The 14,326-nt window shown below is 56.2% G+C and overlaps 1 protein-coding gene across 1 annotated transcript, besides 1 other annotated feature; it reads left to right on the top strand.

Moving 5' to 3' along the window:
- Nucleotides 1–7,207: 7,207 nt before the first annotated feature.
- CYC11 (cyclin 11, putative) lies at nucleotides 7,208–10,018 on the top strand (the record flags this gene model as incomplete). The annotated part of the gene is made up of 1 exon (XM_010701222.1): nucleotides 7,208–10,018. One exon carries the CDS (start codon nucleotides 7,208–7,210, stop codon nucleotides 10,016–10,018), a length of 2,811 nt encoding a protein of 936 aa, XP_010699524.1.
- Nucleotides 10,019–12,514: 2,496 nt separating this feature from the next.
- Nucleotides 12,515–12,655: a repeat region.
- Nucleotides 12,656–14,326: the final 1,671 nt, after the last annotated feature.

Below are 14,326 nucleotides of genomic sequence, written 5' to 3'. Positions count from 1 at the left end.
CCCCAATCCCATCTTCCTCGTCTTCCCTGCCCGCCACTCAAGTCTCGCCCTTCCCTCCTTCCGCTACCTCCCCTCTTTGCCTGAAGGACATGCAGGACATGACGCCGTCTTCTTCCTCTTTTCTTCCCTCTCCCATACGCACCCATACACACGCTCAGGCAGACAGACACTCACACAGTCGTGCCTGTGCTACTCGTGCATTTTCTTTTCGGATGGGCCCTCCCTTTGGGGTGCCGATCTTCTTTTCCCGCCTCTCTTTCCACTGTGTGTGCGTGTGTCTTCGTGTTTGTGTGTTCCCCCTCCCCCCCCCCCCTCCTATCCTACCCCCCCCCTCTCCTCCGCTTTCTCCTGTACGCTCTTTCTCTCTCGCGTGAAGCTGTACCGAGTGCGCGTGCGTGTGTGTGTGTGTATGTGTGTGTGTGTGTGTGCGAGTGGCTCCGCTCTTGACCTCTTTTCTCGTACCTTCGCTGGTGAACGAAAGTGTTCTCCCCTTCACCGTGCCTGCCCCCCCCCACCTCCTCGTACACCTCCCAAATGAAAGTAAAACAAAATAAACGAGGAAAAGGGGAGACGGGGAAGAGCAGAGGGACGGCGATTAAAAAAGGTGACAACAGAAACACACGCAGCCAGACGAACCTAAAGCAAAGCGTTGTCGTCGTGATGACACACACACGCACACATGCACACACTCAGAGACCCACCACCAAGCACGTGCCCACTCTTCTTCCCGCCTGCCACGCCTCCTTTCCGTCTTCTTCCCTGTTCATTGTGTTTTCGTGTACTCACCCCCTTTTTTTCCACCGGTGCTGCCGTGTGGTCGTGTTTTAGTTTCTCTCCTCCTTGTGATATCGCGTTACACCAATCTGTGCTAGGCGCGTGGGTGCCTGTGTTGGGCTTTCTTCTCCACTCGTATACGCATCTATCGAGATCTCTGCAGCGACCGATCGAGCAATCCTGCTCCGGTGAACCCACGTCTGCAACGCATGGGGCTCTGTGAAAGCCCCGCCTCCACCCCTTCCTCTCCTCTCCTCTCCTCCTCTTGCTCTCGTTCACCGTCTTTTTCGATAGTGAATTGATCGAAGGCTATTACAGGGGGAGGGGGGGGAACGTGATGAGAGGAGGCGGAGAGGGCAACAGCCCGTGATGGGGTTGAGGGGCTGTGGAGGGAGCGGGGGCGTAGAGACACAAACAAAGCAGAAAGTCAAGACGATATCACAGTGATGCTGGGCTCAGCGTCGTCGTATTCGCCCTCTGCTGCTGGTGCTGCTACTCGTTACAATCTTGGACTTTTTCGGTGCTCGCTACGTCAGCGTTGTCCTTCTTTTCGCATGCATGTAGGGGATGAGAAGGTGTTGGGTTCTTCCCTCGTCTCTCCCTTTTCTCTCCTGGTTTGCCCCTCGTTCTCCATCATGGGCCTTGACGGTAGCAGACAACACTTGGTTGGTGATGGAGGGAGAGAGGGAATATGTGGCGTAGGGAATATGAGGAAGACGGAAGGAAGCCGCACTGCGTTTGCTCACGTGAGGTGAGAACTTCTTCCATACGTCCTTCCTTGTCCTTGCTCCACACACCTCTCCTTCCTCCTCTCCCCCCCCCCCCCACTCCCGCCCCGCGGTCCATTGAGCTCACCGCTGCTGCTCTCCTTTTCCTGCTGCCATTGTGTCTTTTCCATTTCGCCTCCGTCTTTTTCGTCGCTTTTCACGCTTGTCCGGAAGGAAAGCGAACAACGTGCTGCCGTAACCGCATCCACACTAAACTACGCCTCCCCCCTTCTTGGGCTTCACTTTCGTGCACTACATGTGAGTGCAGTTGTGCGTGTGTATATGTTGAGTGCTGGGCTTCATCCTTGACTTGCTCTGTTTTTTTCCCCGCAAACCCGCCCCAGCGCCTCCTCCTCCTCCTCCTCTCTCCCCTCTCCCTTTCTCTTTCCTTTTCCTCTTGATCTTGATTACTTCCCGCTTCCACCAATACGCGCCTCCCCTTTCCCCCTCCTCTCTTCACCCCTCTCTCTCCTCCATTGGCTCGTGATTTCTTTCTTACCTTGCGTGTAGGACTGTCTGTATCTCTGCAGGCGCGCATGTGGTATCCTCATGCATTTCCTTTAAGGCTTTCAAGACCGCACTTTGCCTCTTTGCCAATCTGGTCGTTGGCTCTCCGCTACGTCACCCACACTCACCCAAACACACGCGTATCTTAAATTTCGTCCTCTGCCCTCTCTTTTTCTCCCCCTCCTCTTCTTCTTTGGTTGCCTTGCCTGCGGATCTCCTCCTCGTGCCCTCATCTCCACCCATTCCCCTCTTCTCTTATCCCACTCAAGACAGAAAACAAAGCAGCAGCAGCAGCAGTATGCGCTTTGCGCTGAGGAGATTTGATATGGCGTCACTACACTCAACTCAATGCGAAACGAAGGGGGTCAGGCAGGGAGAAGGAGTGGAGGTGGCCAGAGGGAGAGTGAGGGTGGAGGAGGGGGGCTCATCAACAACGACAGGCATTTTCGTCGCCCCAACGGAGAAAAAAAAACGCGATGAAACTCCTGGCGCAGGCTTGGGATTCAAAATTGAGCAAAGTAACAGAAAAGGCGAAGACAAGCGGTGCGTGTTGGAATGATGGAGTTGGTGTGCGCTGGTGAGAACAAACAGAAGAGAGGCAGGGGGGCGGAGGTGTGTAACAGTGCCACTGGGTGCGGCCACCCGACCCCATCAGGGATGCGCATGGATGGGTTAAGTGTCTTCAATACACACTTCGAAGGCTATGGCCCCCCCTCTGCTCTCTCTCCTCTTGCTTTCCTCGTCCTCATCCTCGACCCCACCCTTGTGCTCATCCTCCTCGTCGCCACTGCTTCTTTTCGTTTTTCCTCTCTCCCATACCCTCCTGGTTTTCCTTTTCGCCTTCTTTCTACCGACGTTATCCACATTGCGGGTCACCTGGGACCTTTTCTCTCTCTTCCCCCCCCCTCGTCTCCTCTGCTGCTCTTGCTCTCACTTTGTTCGTGTGCGTGTTCTCTTGTTCCGCGCCCTTAGCCGGTGCCACACACCCCTCCGTGGCCTCGAATGCAAGTGCTCTCTCCCTCTTACCTATCCCAATCGCCTCTCCCTCCGCTCTGCGTCTTATCTCTTCCTCCTACGCGTCAAGGATGATGTCAGCGGTAGAGACAACAATGCCTGCCGCCCCCGAGGGGGGGGTTCGCTAGGTTAGCTGGGTGTAGTGTGCATGGAGGGGTGAAAGGTACTAGCGGGAGCTCCGCTTTCTCTTGTTCTCTTCCCAGCCCCTACAGACTCCTCCTCTCTACACGTCTTGTGGGTATTGCGCACTTCTTCCCGCTGTTGGAGTGTCGCCTCTTCAATCTCGTGAACTTTTTCATAACTCGTATGGAAGCATAGGCGTCTCTTTTATCCCTCTTTTAATTTCGTACTCTCTCGTAGCCCCCCCCCCCTCCCCCTCCGCCTTTCCTGTTCTGGGGAGCTCTCGGATGCCGGCGTGTCTTTCGTTTCTTTTCGTCTTTGCCCTTAAGCGCTAACCTGTCGAGGTGTCTTCTTTGCTCTGATGTGTCTCTTTCTTGCTTCTCCTATGTTGATCACCCACCCACACACACACACACACACACACACAGAGTGGGTGGGTGAATGTGGGTCTCGGCACGCTTGTACGAACCAGCCTGGCTAGTTCTCGCTGCCCCTCTTCAAAGTACCTTCTTCTCCCTCTTCATCTTTTTTTAAGTCTGTGAGCACACGTTATGTATCGGCATGTATGTGGGGGGCAGGGGGCAGATCGGTTGTCGCTCCAGCTGCTCTCTTCCTCTTTTTGTTGTTGAGCAACTGTTGAGGGAGTTCTGTGCTTTCTTTCGCTCTGTCCTGCTGTGAACATATGCCCATCTCTCCCCCCTCCCCCGTGCCCCTCATCATTCTTCATTCACCCCTCCTTTCTCCCTCCTCCTCCGCTGCCTCTCTCATACTTACTTCGTCTCCGAGTTCTCTTGTTTGGTGTTACCTCTGCGCCTTTGTGTGGGCATGTGCTGCCGCTGCTCATGTCGCTGCGCTCTCTTTGCTTTTCCCTTCCCCGCTCCCTACTCGCCTGAGCAGGAGTGTGGGGGTGGGTATGTGAGAAGGAGAGCGAGCGAGAGTTGCCTCTCCTTCTCACTCTCGCCCGTTATATTTGGGAGGTTGTTCGCTTGCGTCTATTCTGCAGAGGTACAATACACAGAGAGAGAGAGAGACAGACAGCCTTCTCTCCTCCTCCCCCCATTTCACGTCGCTCCCTCTCCCTTGCATATCGGCGTCTGTGTGCGTGTGCGGAAGGCTTCACCTCCCTCCTTTCTCGAGTTGGCCTTCCCCGTACCCGTTAGCCTCCTCCACCTCTGTCGGTGTTCGCTCTCTTTCCCACTTCTCTGCCCACCAAGCGTGTGTCTGTGAAGCGGTACGCTGTCCCACACACCCTCCACTCAACCGCTTCGAAACACTGACCAAGCGACTCTGCCAGAGAGGCACATGCGGGTGCTCTCTACAACCTCCCCTTCCCCTCTCCCTTCGCGCTACGCGGAACCCCGTCCGTGCGCTGTAACGGCTGGCGGGCAAGGATATGGACGGTATCGGCGGGTGGGAAAGAGAGAGGAGCGAATGGCCAAGCTACAGAGAGAGAGACCCCCCTCCCCTGCCCCGCCACAAGATGAGATTGGGGGAAAAAAGGCGAGAGAGAGACGAGAGGGAGAAAAAGGCATCGGTGTCATCCCTGAGGGTTGGAGTGAAAAGGAGAGTGAAGTATACATCGTTTTACTCTATCAGCGGTGCGGTGGTGCGGTGGCTCATCGAACACACGAGCAAAAATGCAAGAAAATTGTAAAGAGAAAGCTGATAGGCACTTCACCTGTCACCGTGGGTGGAGGAAGAGGGTCGTGCGTCTGCCCAGTGTGTGTGTGGGTGGGTGGGCGGGTGTCCTTTACGTGTGCGGGCTGAGAAATACGGTGTGTTAAATCGAAAGTGGAGGGATGCGCCGCACGATGAGTGCGCTCTGTGCTGCCTTTGATCTTCTGCCCGGTGTAGGGGAGGGGGGAGGTAGCATCACTTGAAATAAATGACTTGCACACCTACACAAGTGCACACGCTCGTGCTCTCTCGCCCTCTCTGATGCGCCTGCCGTTGTCCTTCCTCAGTACACTACTCAGCCGTCTTTACTGTATCCTCTCTTCCGCTTCTTCACCTCCCCTTTCTCTTCATGCCTTCCACACACAAATGCACACACGTCACGCCTCGCATCACGCATCCACACATCGCCTGCAGCTACACGCGCGGAGTAGAGCACAGCAAGCACTGTCGTCAATGCGTTTTTATTGTTTGTTTGTTTGGTCGCCGGCGTTCTTCCGATAATAGCGTTTCGCTTCTCCCCTCCCCCCCCTTCCCCCTTCCTGTGAGTTTATCTTCCCGCAGAGGCGTGCGTCCGTGTGAATGTGTGCTCTTTCTGCCTTTCCCTCCGCTTCTCCACGCCACCGCCACTCTCTTTCCCCTTCGCTGAATCCTTGATCTCTTGCCCGTCGCCACCAAGCGCGACTCGCTGGTGACTTTCCCCAGCCACCGGGATACACACACACACACACACGAATGTGAGGGTGCCTCTCCCACTCTCTCCATCCTCACTGTAACACGCCCATTGTAGACACACACACACACACACCACACACACACTGGCGTATTTCCACTTCTTGGATCTCGAGTGGCGCCGAAGTGTCATCGAACGAAAAAAAGGGAGGCCGCTGCACTGCAGTGCGCCACACCACCCCCACTGGTCTCGGAAAGAGTATCAACAAGAGAAGTTTGTGCGAGTGGACAAACAGTCGTGCGCCGCACTCAACCCTACGCACACACGCGCGGACGTGCTCTCTCTCTCTCTCTCTCGCTCGCTGTGCCTGTTCTCGCGGGCGTCCGTCTCTGTGTGTGCGCAAGCCCTTCACAGCTGACCGGACGTCTCTCCTCTCTGTGCCACTGTCGCTTAGCGCTCTGCATTTCATACGCCTCGCTGTTTTGCTGGTGTGTCGCTGCTGTTGCTTCTGCTCGAGAAGAAACCGATCAGCGCAGCAAGTGATCGAGTGGAAACATCCAAGAAAAAAGAGGTGGAGCGCAGTAAAGCGTCGTGGTTCACGCTTAACGTTCTCTCCTTCCCGAAGTTACACGTTTGTGTATCTGTATGTGCGTGTTGCTGTTGTTGTAGCGGCCGTTGTAGTCGCATCTTTTTTGTTGGAAATCATCGGCACCGTAGGAAACGCACCCGTGGTGATTTGACGCTTTCTTTGATGCGTGGCGGCTCACCCACCTCCCTACCCTCCTCATTCCCCCTCCCCCTCCCCCTCTTCTACATCATCCATCGGCACATCCTTTTTTCCTCTTCTTATCTTTTTTCTCCGGCTTGCATTGGTGCAGGCTTTCTGGCTCTTGTTTCCTCTCGGGTGTGTGCGTGTGCTGGTGTGTGCGTGTGAGCCACCTTTTCCTCATTCGCACCCTCATTGGTGCGCGCATCGAGCCTTTGATGTTCTCTTTTTTGTTTGTTCCTCTTTGCTTTGCTCGTCATTGTCGTTGTGGTTGCTCCTTCTCTCGACATACATCCCTCTCCCTCTCTCACCCCCTCCCCTCCTCCTCCTCCTCGTTTTTAGTTTGTTAGCTTGTGGAGTCGTTGTTTGACATATACCTCTTGTCCACCTCTCTCTCTCTCTGGCATCACTCATCGCCGTGAACCCACTTTGTTTGTCGGTGCCTCATCGACTCGTAGTCGTGGTGGCGGTCGTCGCGGCGGTCCTTTTTTTTCCTCCTCTCATTTTCATCTGCGTGTGCGTCGGCCTCTCCCACGCTCGGCACAAAAAGAGTTTGGGAGGGAGAAGGGAGGGGGGCCACAAACAAACAAACAAGCGGACCCTCTTCCGCGCCTCGCTTCATCCCCCTCCTCCCCCCCCCCGCCACACCCTCGTTTTTCTTCTCTTTTGCTCGGCTCTTTTTCGCTCCTATTTCAGCGGGGCCGCCGGCGCGTACGCCCTCGGACGCAGACACCCACAGAGAGACGCGCGCCCTTTCTTTCGTTGCTCCTTCCCTTCCCCTCTAAGCTGCTGCGGCTGTGTGTCTTTTCCTCTCTTTGCACTCCATCTTTCCCACGCCTCTTGTACACTGTATCCTCCTCCCCCGCTCGCCGGCCCATTCTTTCCTTGCTGAATCGACGGCAGTTTGTCGCCATGGCTTCCCTTGGCGCAGAGCACAAACTGGAGTGTAAGAGCATGGTGCTTACGCTTCACACCCTCTTCGACATTCCACGCGACCTCGTCTCTCTCGACCCACGACGCGAAAGTGTCGAGCTCGTGCTGAAGCCAACGGCGAAGTACTACTTGGATAACAAGCGGTTCTGCAAGCTGGACCTGCCGGAGCAGCATGTCGCCTTTTCGCCCTCCTCTATCATCTTCAAACGAGACCGCTTTGTTCTGGACTTCGAGTCAGTGCCGCCGCAATGCGGCCTCTCCTTCACGCGATCGGCGTCACCGCACCGCGCGACGTCCTTCGCGAACAGCATGCCAAGCAACTTCGTGGACTCGCTTACCGCGCACGGCACGTTGACCGCGCCAGGGGTGGCGAGCAGCACTGGTAAGATGCCTCTTCACTTTGAGAGTGACGCACGTGCTGGCGGTGCTGTTCCTTCCAACCCCCGCTTCGCGTTCGGTGAGAACGTCGACGAGGACCACGATGTCAACCTCAAGAGTCCCAGTAGCCTCAAGCTAAAGACCTCGACCACCTTTTCTAGCGCTACGCCGCCGAACCAGATCGTCTTTCGCTACCCCACGCGCTCAGATCTGAAAGTCATCATCGAGGTGATGGTCGGCGCACGACAGCGCCGTCATGACTCCGCCGCCGTGCGCTGGATCACGCCATCGTGGGCGGACCGATCCATCTCGGGCACAGTCAGCACCTTCGCCGCAGCTGACGGGGAAGTGATGCGGCACAAGCTTGTCAACCGCTTTGTTGGGCTGACTGTGGGGAACCTTTCCTGCACGATGGAGCTGCCACACGCCGCCGACGATCTGCGTGAGGTACTGGAATTTTCCCCAACGGCAATTGCAGATGCGGCGGAGCGGCTATGCAACGACTATGAGCGTCTGCGTCGCTTTCACACAGCAGACGCCGCGGAGCAGCTGAATGCTCTCCAAAACGAGCGTTCCATGCGGCTTCGCGACTTTGTAGAGCAACTCTCAACAGGCGCGAGCGAGTCCTCCGTGTATCGCAGCCTGCTGCTGGAGGTGTGCCCCAGCTTCTTTGTGCGCCGCATTCGCCGAATTTGCGCCATGTATCCACCCATCCCGCAAAGCAGCTCCTGGGTGCGCACAGATCCCGAGACGCTGGCCGCCGAGTACTGTGGACGCGAGATGTCGCTCATTCGCAGCCTCTGCGCCGAGCTTGGCCCAGACTTGAGCGCCATCTCGCCGCGCAACCGCTTCCTCTCCTACACAAACATACAACCCCTTGGCGACGAGCTGTGGAAGTGGATAAAGGACAACTACGCCAACCAGGAGAACGATATCCTCGACTACGAGCCTGACGTGTTCATGGAGTCGCTCGCGCTGCATTATGGCACGTCGGAACCTGCGCCCATTCAGTACGGTTTTTCGCCCATTTCGTATGAGCTGGACAGGCGCGCGTACTTCTGCGACTCCCTGCGATTCCCGGTGAACCGCGAGCACCACCGCTATCGAGACGAAGCGATGGCGGCGAGGCAGAATCGCGTGCCGCTGCAGCTGACGCCCTGCGAGCGTCCGTTGCACCCCATCCGGCCAACGTCGCGTAATATTGGTGAAATCGACATTCTCCTAGAGAAGTACAAGCCAGAGTTTGTGCAGCTCGTGCCCTCCATCGCAGACGCCATGGAATGCGTAACGCAGCAGAACGAACGCCTGCTGCGGGAATTACTGCGTGAATCCCAACCGACCGGCGGCTCAGCCGCTAGGAACGTCTGTACGCGTGAGCGAATGCGCTCACTTCCCTATGAGGTATGCCCGCATGGGTTTCATCTCTTCCAGTCTGAGCGACCCAGTGGGTCGTACGTGGCGCTGCTGACGCGCTTTGCCGAGTACACGTACATCTCCGTCAGTACCCTTTTATCAGCCGTCATCTACCTAGACCGACTGTGTCTCCGGCATCCACGGCTGTTGCTCACGACTCGAAACATCGAAAAGCTGCTTGTCGCCGCCGTGCGCATTGCCAGCAAGGTTGTCGACCTCCGCAGCGTCAACAACAAGAATTTTGCGTCTGTCTTTAGCGTACCAGTGCAAGACATGAACGAACTGGAGTCGGAGTTTCTCAAGCTCATGAGCTTTGACGTATTTCTTTCACCGAAGGAATTCAACAACTACGCTCACCTGGTGCAGCTCCCGGCAGCCTACATGCAGATGCCGCCGAGCGTGCGCCTGTCGAACACAGCGAACGCGAATGGCATTGGAGGGAGCATCGCACCACCGTCGTCGGCGGTGCACGAGCAGGCAGACCCGGTAGCGGATGTGGGCCACAGCGGAAACGGCACGGCATCGAGAGTGGGGAGCAAGACCACTAATACGAGCAACAGGGTATCGCTGAACACGCCCGCCGTCACCACACCTGCTTTGCCTCGGGCACCGTCCCCGCAGCCACAACACCAAAGGTACGCCACTCGCGGCAGTAGCAGCGCAATGGCACCCGACAGTGCCTACGGCAACGACGCTTATGCAGCCGCCCAGCGAGCGCTGCCACCCGATAAGCCATCATCCAAAGCGGACGACTCGGCTGTGACTGGAGTTGAGGCTGGAGGGAACTATACCAATGGTAGCGGCGGCGCTGCTGGACACCGCTATGGTCGCAGCGGACTGGGTGGTGGAAGTGGTGGTCGAGGAACCATGTCCGCTAACCGCTACGGGAGTGGAAGTAGTGCCGGTGGTGCTAGCGGCGGGGGCAGTGGGGGTACGAACGGAAACAAGGCACCGTCGCCGGAGTTCGAAAGCGGGATGCGGGTGCTGAGCATTCCCTAAAAACTACCCTCGAAAAGAACCCCTGTCATCCCCTTTCCCCTTGTGCCCCCTGGCCGCTCCCTGCCTCCACCCCGGCTCGTGCTGTTGGAATTGACGCTTGCAAACAGAGAATCAGTTATGGTGTCGACGCAGTGTTGCTGGCGAAGCACCAAGGCGTGGATGTGAGGAGCAGTTGCACTGACGGGCCCAGGAAAATGAGGGGCTAAAAGGGGAAAGGGGGTGTATGAGGAGACAAGGCAGACACGCACACTCGAAGCCCCCCTTGAGCTGCGAAAAACATATGGGGTAGAGAGGCGGAGACCTTTGGCGGGGCAGAACGGGCAATGACGCTGTAGGTGTGGTTCTCGAGTGAAGGGCTAGAGGGTGGACGTGCGGGTAGGAATGAAACAATCTGTGAGCTGTCACCAGAGGGAGAGAGAGTGTGCCAGATGGGTCCAAGACGTGGTGTGAGTCAAGGCATAGAGTCAACGGCTGCCTTCTTTTTGGGGGAGGGGGCCACTTCGTTTTTTGGGGTGTGGACGTTTTGTCCATGCGTCTGTAACGTTAAGCGCTTTCATGTATGTGTGTGTGTGTGTCTTTCTCTGTGTGTGTGGCTGTTGTGAATCGCTTGTGTTCTCTCTACCTCGGTATATCTACGCATTGCCCCCTTTTTCCTCCCCCTCTCTCTTGTGACTTGGCTCTATCACAACACCACTTCGCAACGTGCTTACTATGCCTGCTGGGTGGCTGTGTTTCTCACTGCTCTGCGTGTTGGTTTTATGTGCTTTCATTTTTCAACTCCTTCCTCGTTTTCTCTTCTTACCCTGTCCATGTGTGTGTGTGTATATGTACCTGCGCGTGCTGGAGTACCTCTGATCTGCGCATGTGTAGAGAAAAGGGGGGGCTCGGTGCCCTTCAACTTGCTGGTTTCTTTTGCCCACCATCCTCTCCCCTTGCTGCTTTGTTGTGTGCTTGCCCTCATTACCGCCCTTCCCCGTGCCCCCACCCCGCGTCTGCGTTCACATTCTCTCTCGCTCCCGTGACTTGTGTTATGTGGCATTGGCTGTCGCTGACTCGGATCACAAGGACGTGTGTGAAAAAGGGAAGGGAGGGGAGGGGAGGGGAGGGGTAATGGGTGGTGTGCCGTGCCTCTTGTGTAGGTACTCAGCCATCTCCCAAGCAGCTCTCGTTTTATCGCGCATTTCGAGCTCATTCTTTTTTTTTTTTGGCCTTTTGCTGTGGTTCGTTTGCTTTTGCTTCTGTCGCTTTACCGAGACCTTCAGCTGGCCCCCCCCCTTTTGATGGTCAGCGCCTACCCATGGGCGCACATACAGCACTATGCATTTGTGTCTTGTTGGGCTGTGCTATGATGCCTCCCTCTCTCCACATTTTTCTATTTCCCATTGGTTTCGTCGTTGTTTCTGCCACTCTCCTCTTCTTGGTTGTACTGCAGGAGTAGCTGCTATCAAAGGTCCCTCCCTCCCCATTCCCTCAACACTCCCTCCCTGTGCGTGCCCTCTCTTTCTCCCCCCGCATCGCTGGCTGGTAGTCGTTCAGCTGTTGACGCTCTTGCCATTATCTGCTGCTTCTTCCCCCCTCCTCCTCCTCCTCCTCCTCCTCTTCTCTCTCCCTCCACACACACCACACACACACGCGCACCCCCCCCCCTCTCTTCCTTCCCCTCTTCTGCGCGTGTGTGCGTGCGTAGATGTGTTTGTTTGTTTGGTTGTTTGTTTGTTTGTTTGTTTGTCTTTTGGTGCAGCCCTTCTCCCTCTCTTGTCCGCCGCCTCCTGTCGTTGGGCTTCCTTCAGACGCCCCTCTACCGCCCGCTCAGCTGTTCGCGTGTCGGTGAGTCAAAAAGGGGAGGCAGAGGGGAGGGGAAACTCGTGAAGTGGCAGGGCGTATGGGGGCGAAGACGGGGGGAGAGCGGAGGTGAATTTCTCCTTTGAGGGGCTTCCCTCCTCTTCTCTTGCCGTCATTCCTGCCTTGGCCCCCTTTCCGCCTCCACCTCCCATTACGTGGAAAATACACAGCTCATGCCAGTTGTTTGTCTCTCGTATGTGTGTGCACTGGTCCGTTGGCCAGTGCGTAGGTTCACCTTTCCCCTCCTCCTCTTTCCTCAGCCTTTCTGCCGCCCACCCGGCCTCGCCTTCCCTCTGTCTCCCTCGTGGGTTTTTTCTCGACTCCTCTCGCAGCGCTCGCACACACACACACACACACACACACCATACTTTGTATGCTCGTGGAGGTGTTGTCGCACGTAAGACTAGCCGTGATCAAGACGGGCGGTACTCTCATTTTCATCTCTTTCTTTTCCCTTCCGCGCTGTTGTGTGTGTCTGTGTGTGTGTGCCACCGTCTTTGACCATCTTGCGCCTTTGCTTTTCGCTTCTACGCTTCACTCGTCTTTCATCGGCCGCACTTTTTCATTTTGCTCTCTTCCCTCCACCCCTCTCTCTCCAGTCGCCACTTGTCTCCCCCCTCTCTGCATATTCACCTTCCCATCTTTCCCCATTTGCCCAATGACGGGAGAGTGCCTCAGCCTACGGTATCCCAGTGCCTAGTACCCCACTCAATGTGAGGAGGCCAGGCAGTCCCCATATCCCTGCCAATACTGGGAGGTCGGTGCGACTCATCTCTACTGGCGTCCGCGGTGAGGAGGTGGGTGGCGGTGGCAAGGTAGCACAAACATTTTTCTCGTGTGTGTGTGTGTGTGTGGAAGGAGGAGCAACTTGTCTATGTTGCTCTGCGGTGATTGTTCCTCGATGTTTCTCTTCCTGTCTTTCTCCCCATTTTGGCGTGGGTATGCGTGTGTGTGGGGGGGTGTGGGGGGTGGGTGGCTGGGCCTCCATCGATCCCCTCTCTTTGCCCTAATGTGCATCTCCCTTGTGTTACATGACGTGCTTTTTCTCGTCTGGGTCCCTTAAAGAATTTGTTTGAGGCGAAGACAGCCACAACACACACACACACACACATGCACACCCACAGAAGGTACCGCCGGAAGCAAAAGGCCACACTACCGAGTGGGCTTTCCTGTAGTACAGAAAAGATGAGTATGGAGAAGAAGGGTGCTCTGCTCTGCGTGGACCTTCACTCCTCACCCCGCTGCCTCTACTGCTGCTTACTGGGGCACTGCGAAGTCACTGCATACGCATGCCCCGACCCCCTCTCTCCCCTAGGCAAATTCCAGTCCGCGTATGACCCACGGATTGAAGGAAAGAAAGAAGGAGGCGGGGAATGTGAATGCCACAGCGTTGCCACTCATTGATGCCCCCCGGCACACGTCGCACACACCTCGTCACTTTTCTACGCCGGAGCTCTCGTCGTCCTCCTCTTCGCTCAACCGGTTTCTTTGCTCGCTGCGCTTCACACCATCCCCATACGCATCCCACACACCCATTAAAACGCCCGCAGCTCTTTGGATCCTTCTCATCCCGTTGGCAGAACCTCTACCTACGCATTGGGCCGTCTACTCCCATCCGTATCTCGGCTATCTCCCCTCTCTCCAGACACACCTGCTCGTATTTCCTTTTCTTCAGATTCGTCCCCCCCCCCCCCCCCACACACACACACACGCTCACCCACTGCCTCCGCTTTCGCAGAGTCTCTCTTACTGCAGACCCACGCGCATATTAAGAGTGTGCGTGCGCGCAAGAGAAGATCTGCGTGTGGCTGTGCTCACCTGAGAGAAGGAAAAGTGGTGGACGCCGCCATTTGGCTAGCAACGTATCCTTCTTCTCCCTCTGCTCACTTCTTGCTCACACTGTTCTGTGGCAACGCTGGCAGAAAGGGGGGGGCAGCAGAACAAAGCTGCTCTCCCACTCCCTCTCCGCCTCGCTTGCCTAACCCAACTTACCACCCACCGTGAAGTCGACGCAAGCGCTGTTTCGCACTCGTTTTTTTGGTTGTTTTTCGTTTCGCTCCTGCCGCGTCTAGTGTGTGCTGGACAGCGCCTATATTAGCCCCTTCGCGTCTCAGGCGCGTGGGTGTACTGCACTCCCTCCTTGTGGCTCTGCTGCGTCGCCCTTTTTCGTTCAATTGTCTCTTTGTGAGCCCACACGGTTGTTTGGTGCCCGCGCGTGTGGGCGTGCGTGTGTTTGCTCCTCGCACCGCTGCACATTACAGAGTCACTCCTCTCCATCTCACCCACACACATCATTATCATCATCACCATCATCACTGCTTCTTCCAGCTCAATTTACCCTCACCCGTTACTCTCAATTTCTGTTTTTCTTTCCCCTGATACTTTTCTCTTTCTCCTCCACATCTCTCTTCTACGAGTGTACTGCAGTACGTCCAATTCTCGCCTCTCCTCTCCTCTCTTTGACCT

This window comes from Leishmania panamensis (assembly GCF_000755165.1).
Source record: "Leishmania panamensis strain MHOM/PA/94/PSC-1 chromosome 24 sequence".
NCBI classification, from domain to species: domain Eukaryota; phylum Euglenozoa; class Kinetoplastea; order Trypanosomatida; family Trypanosomatidae; genus Leishmania; species Leishmania panamensis.
Note: the sequence above shows the minus strand (reverse complement) of the source record. Positions and strands in the feature narration are given on the sequence as shown.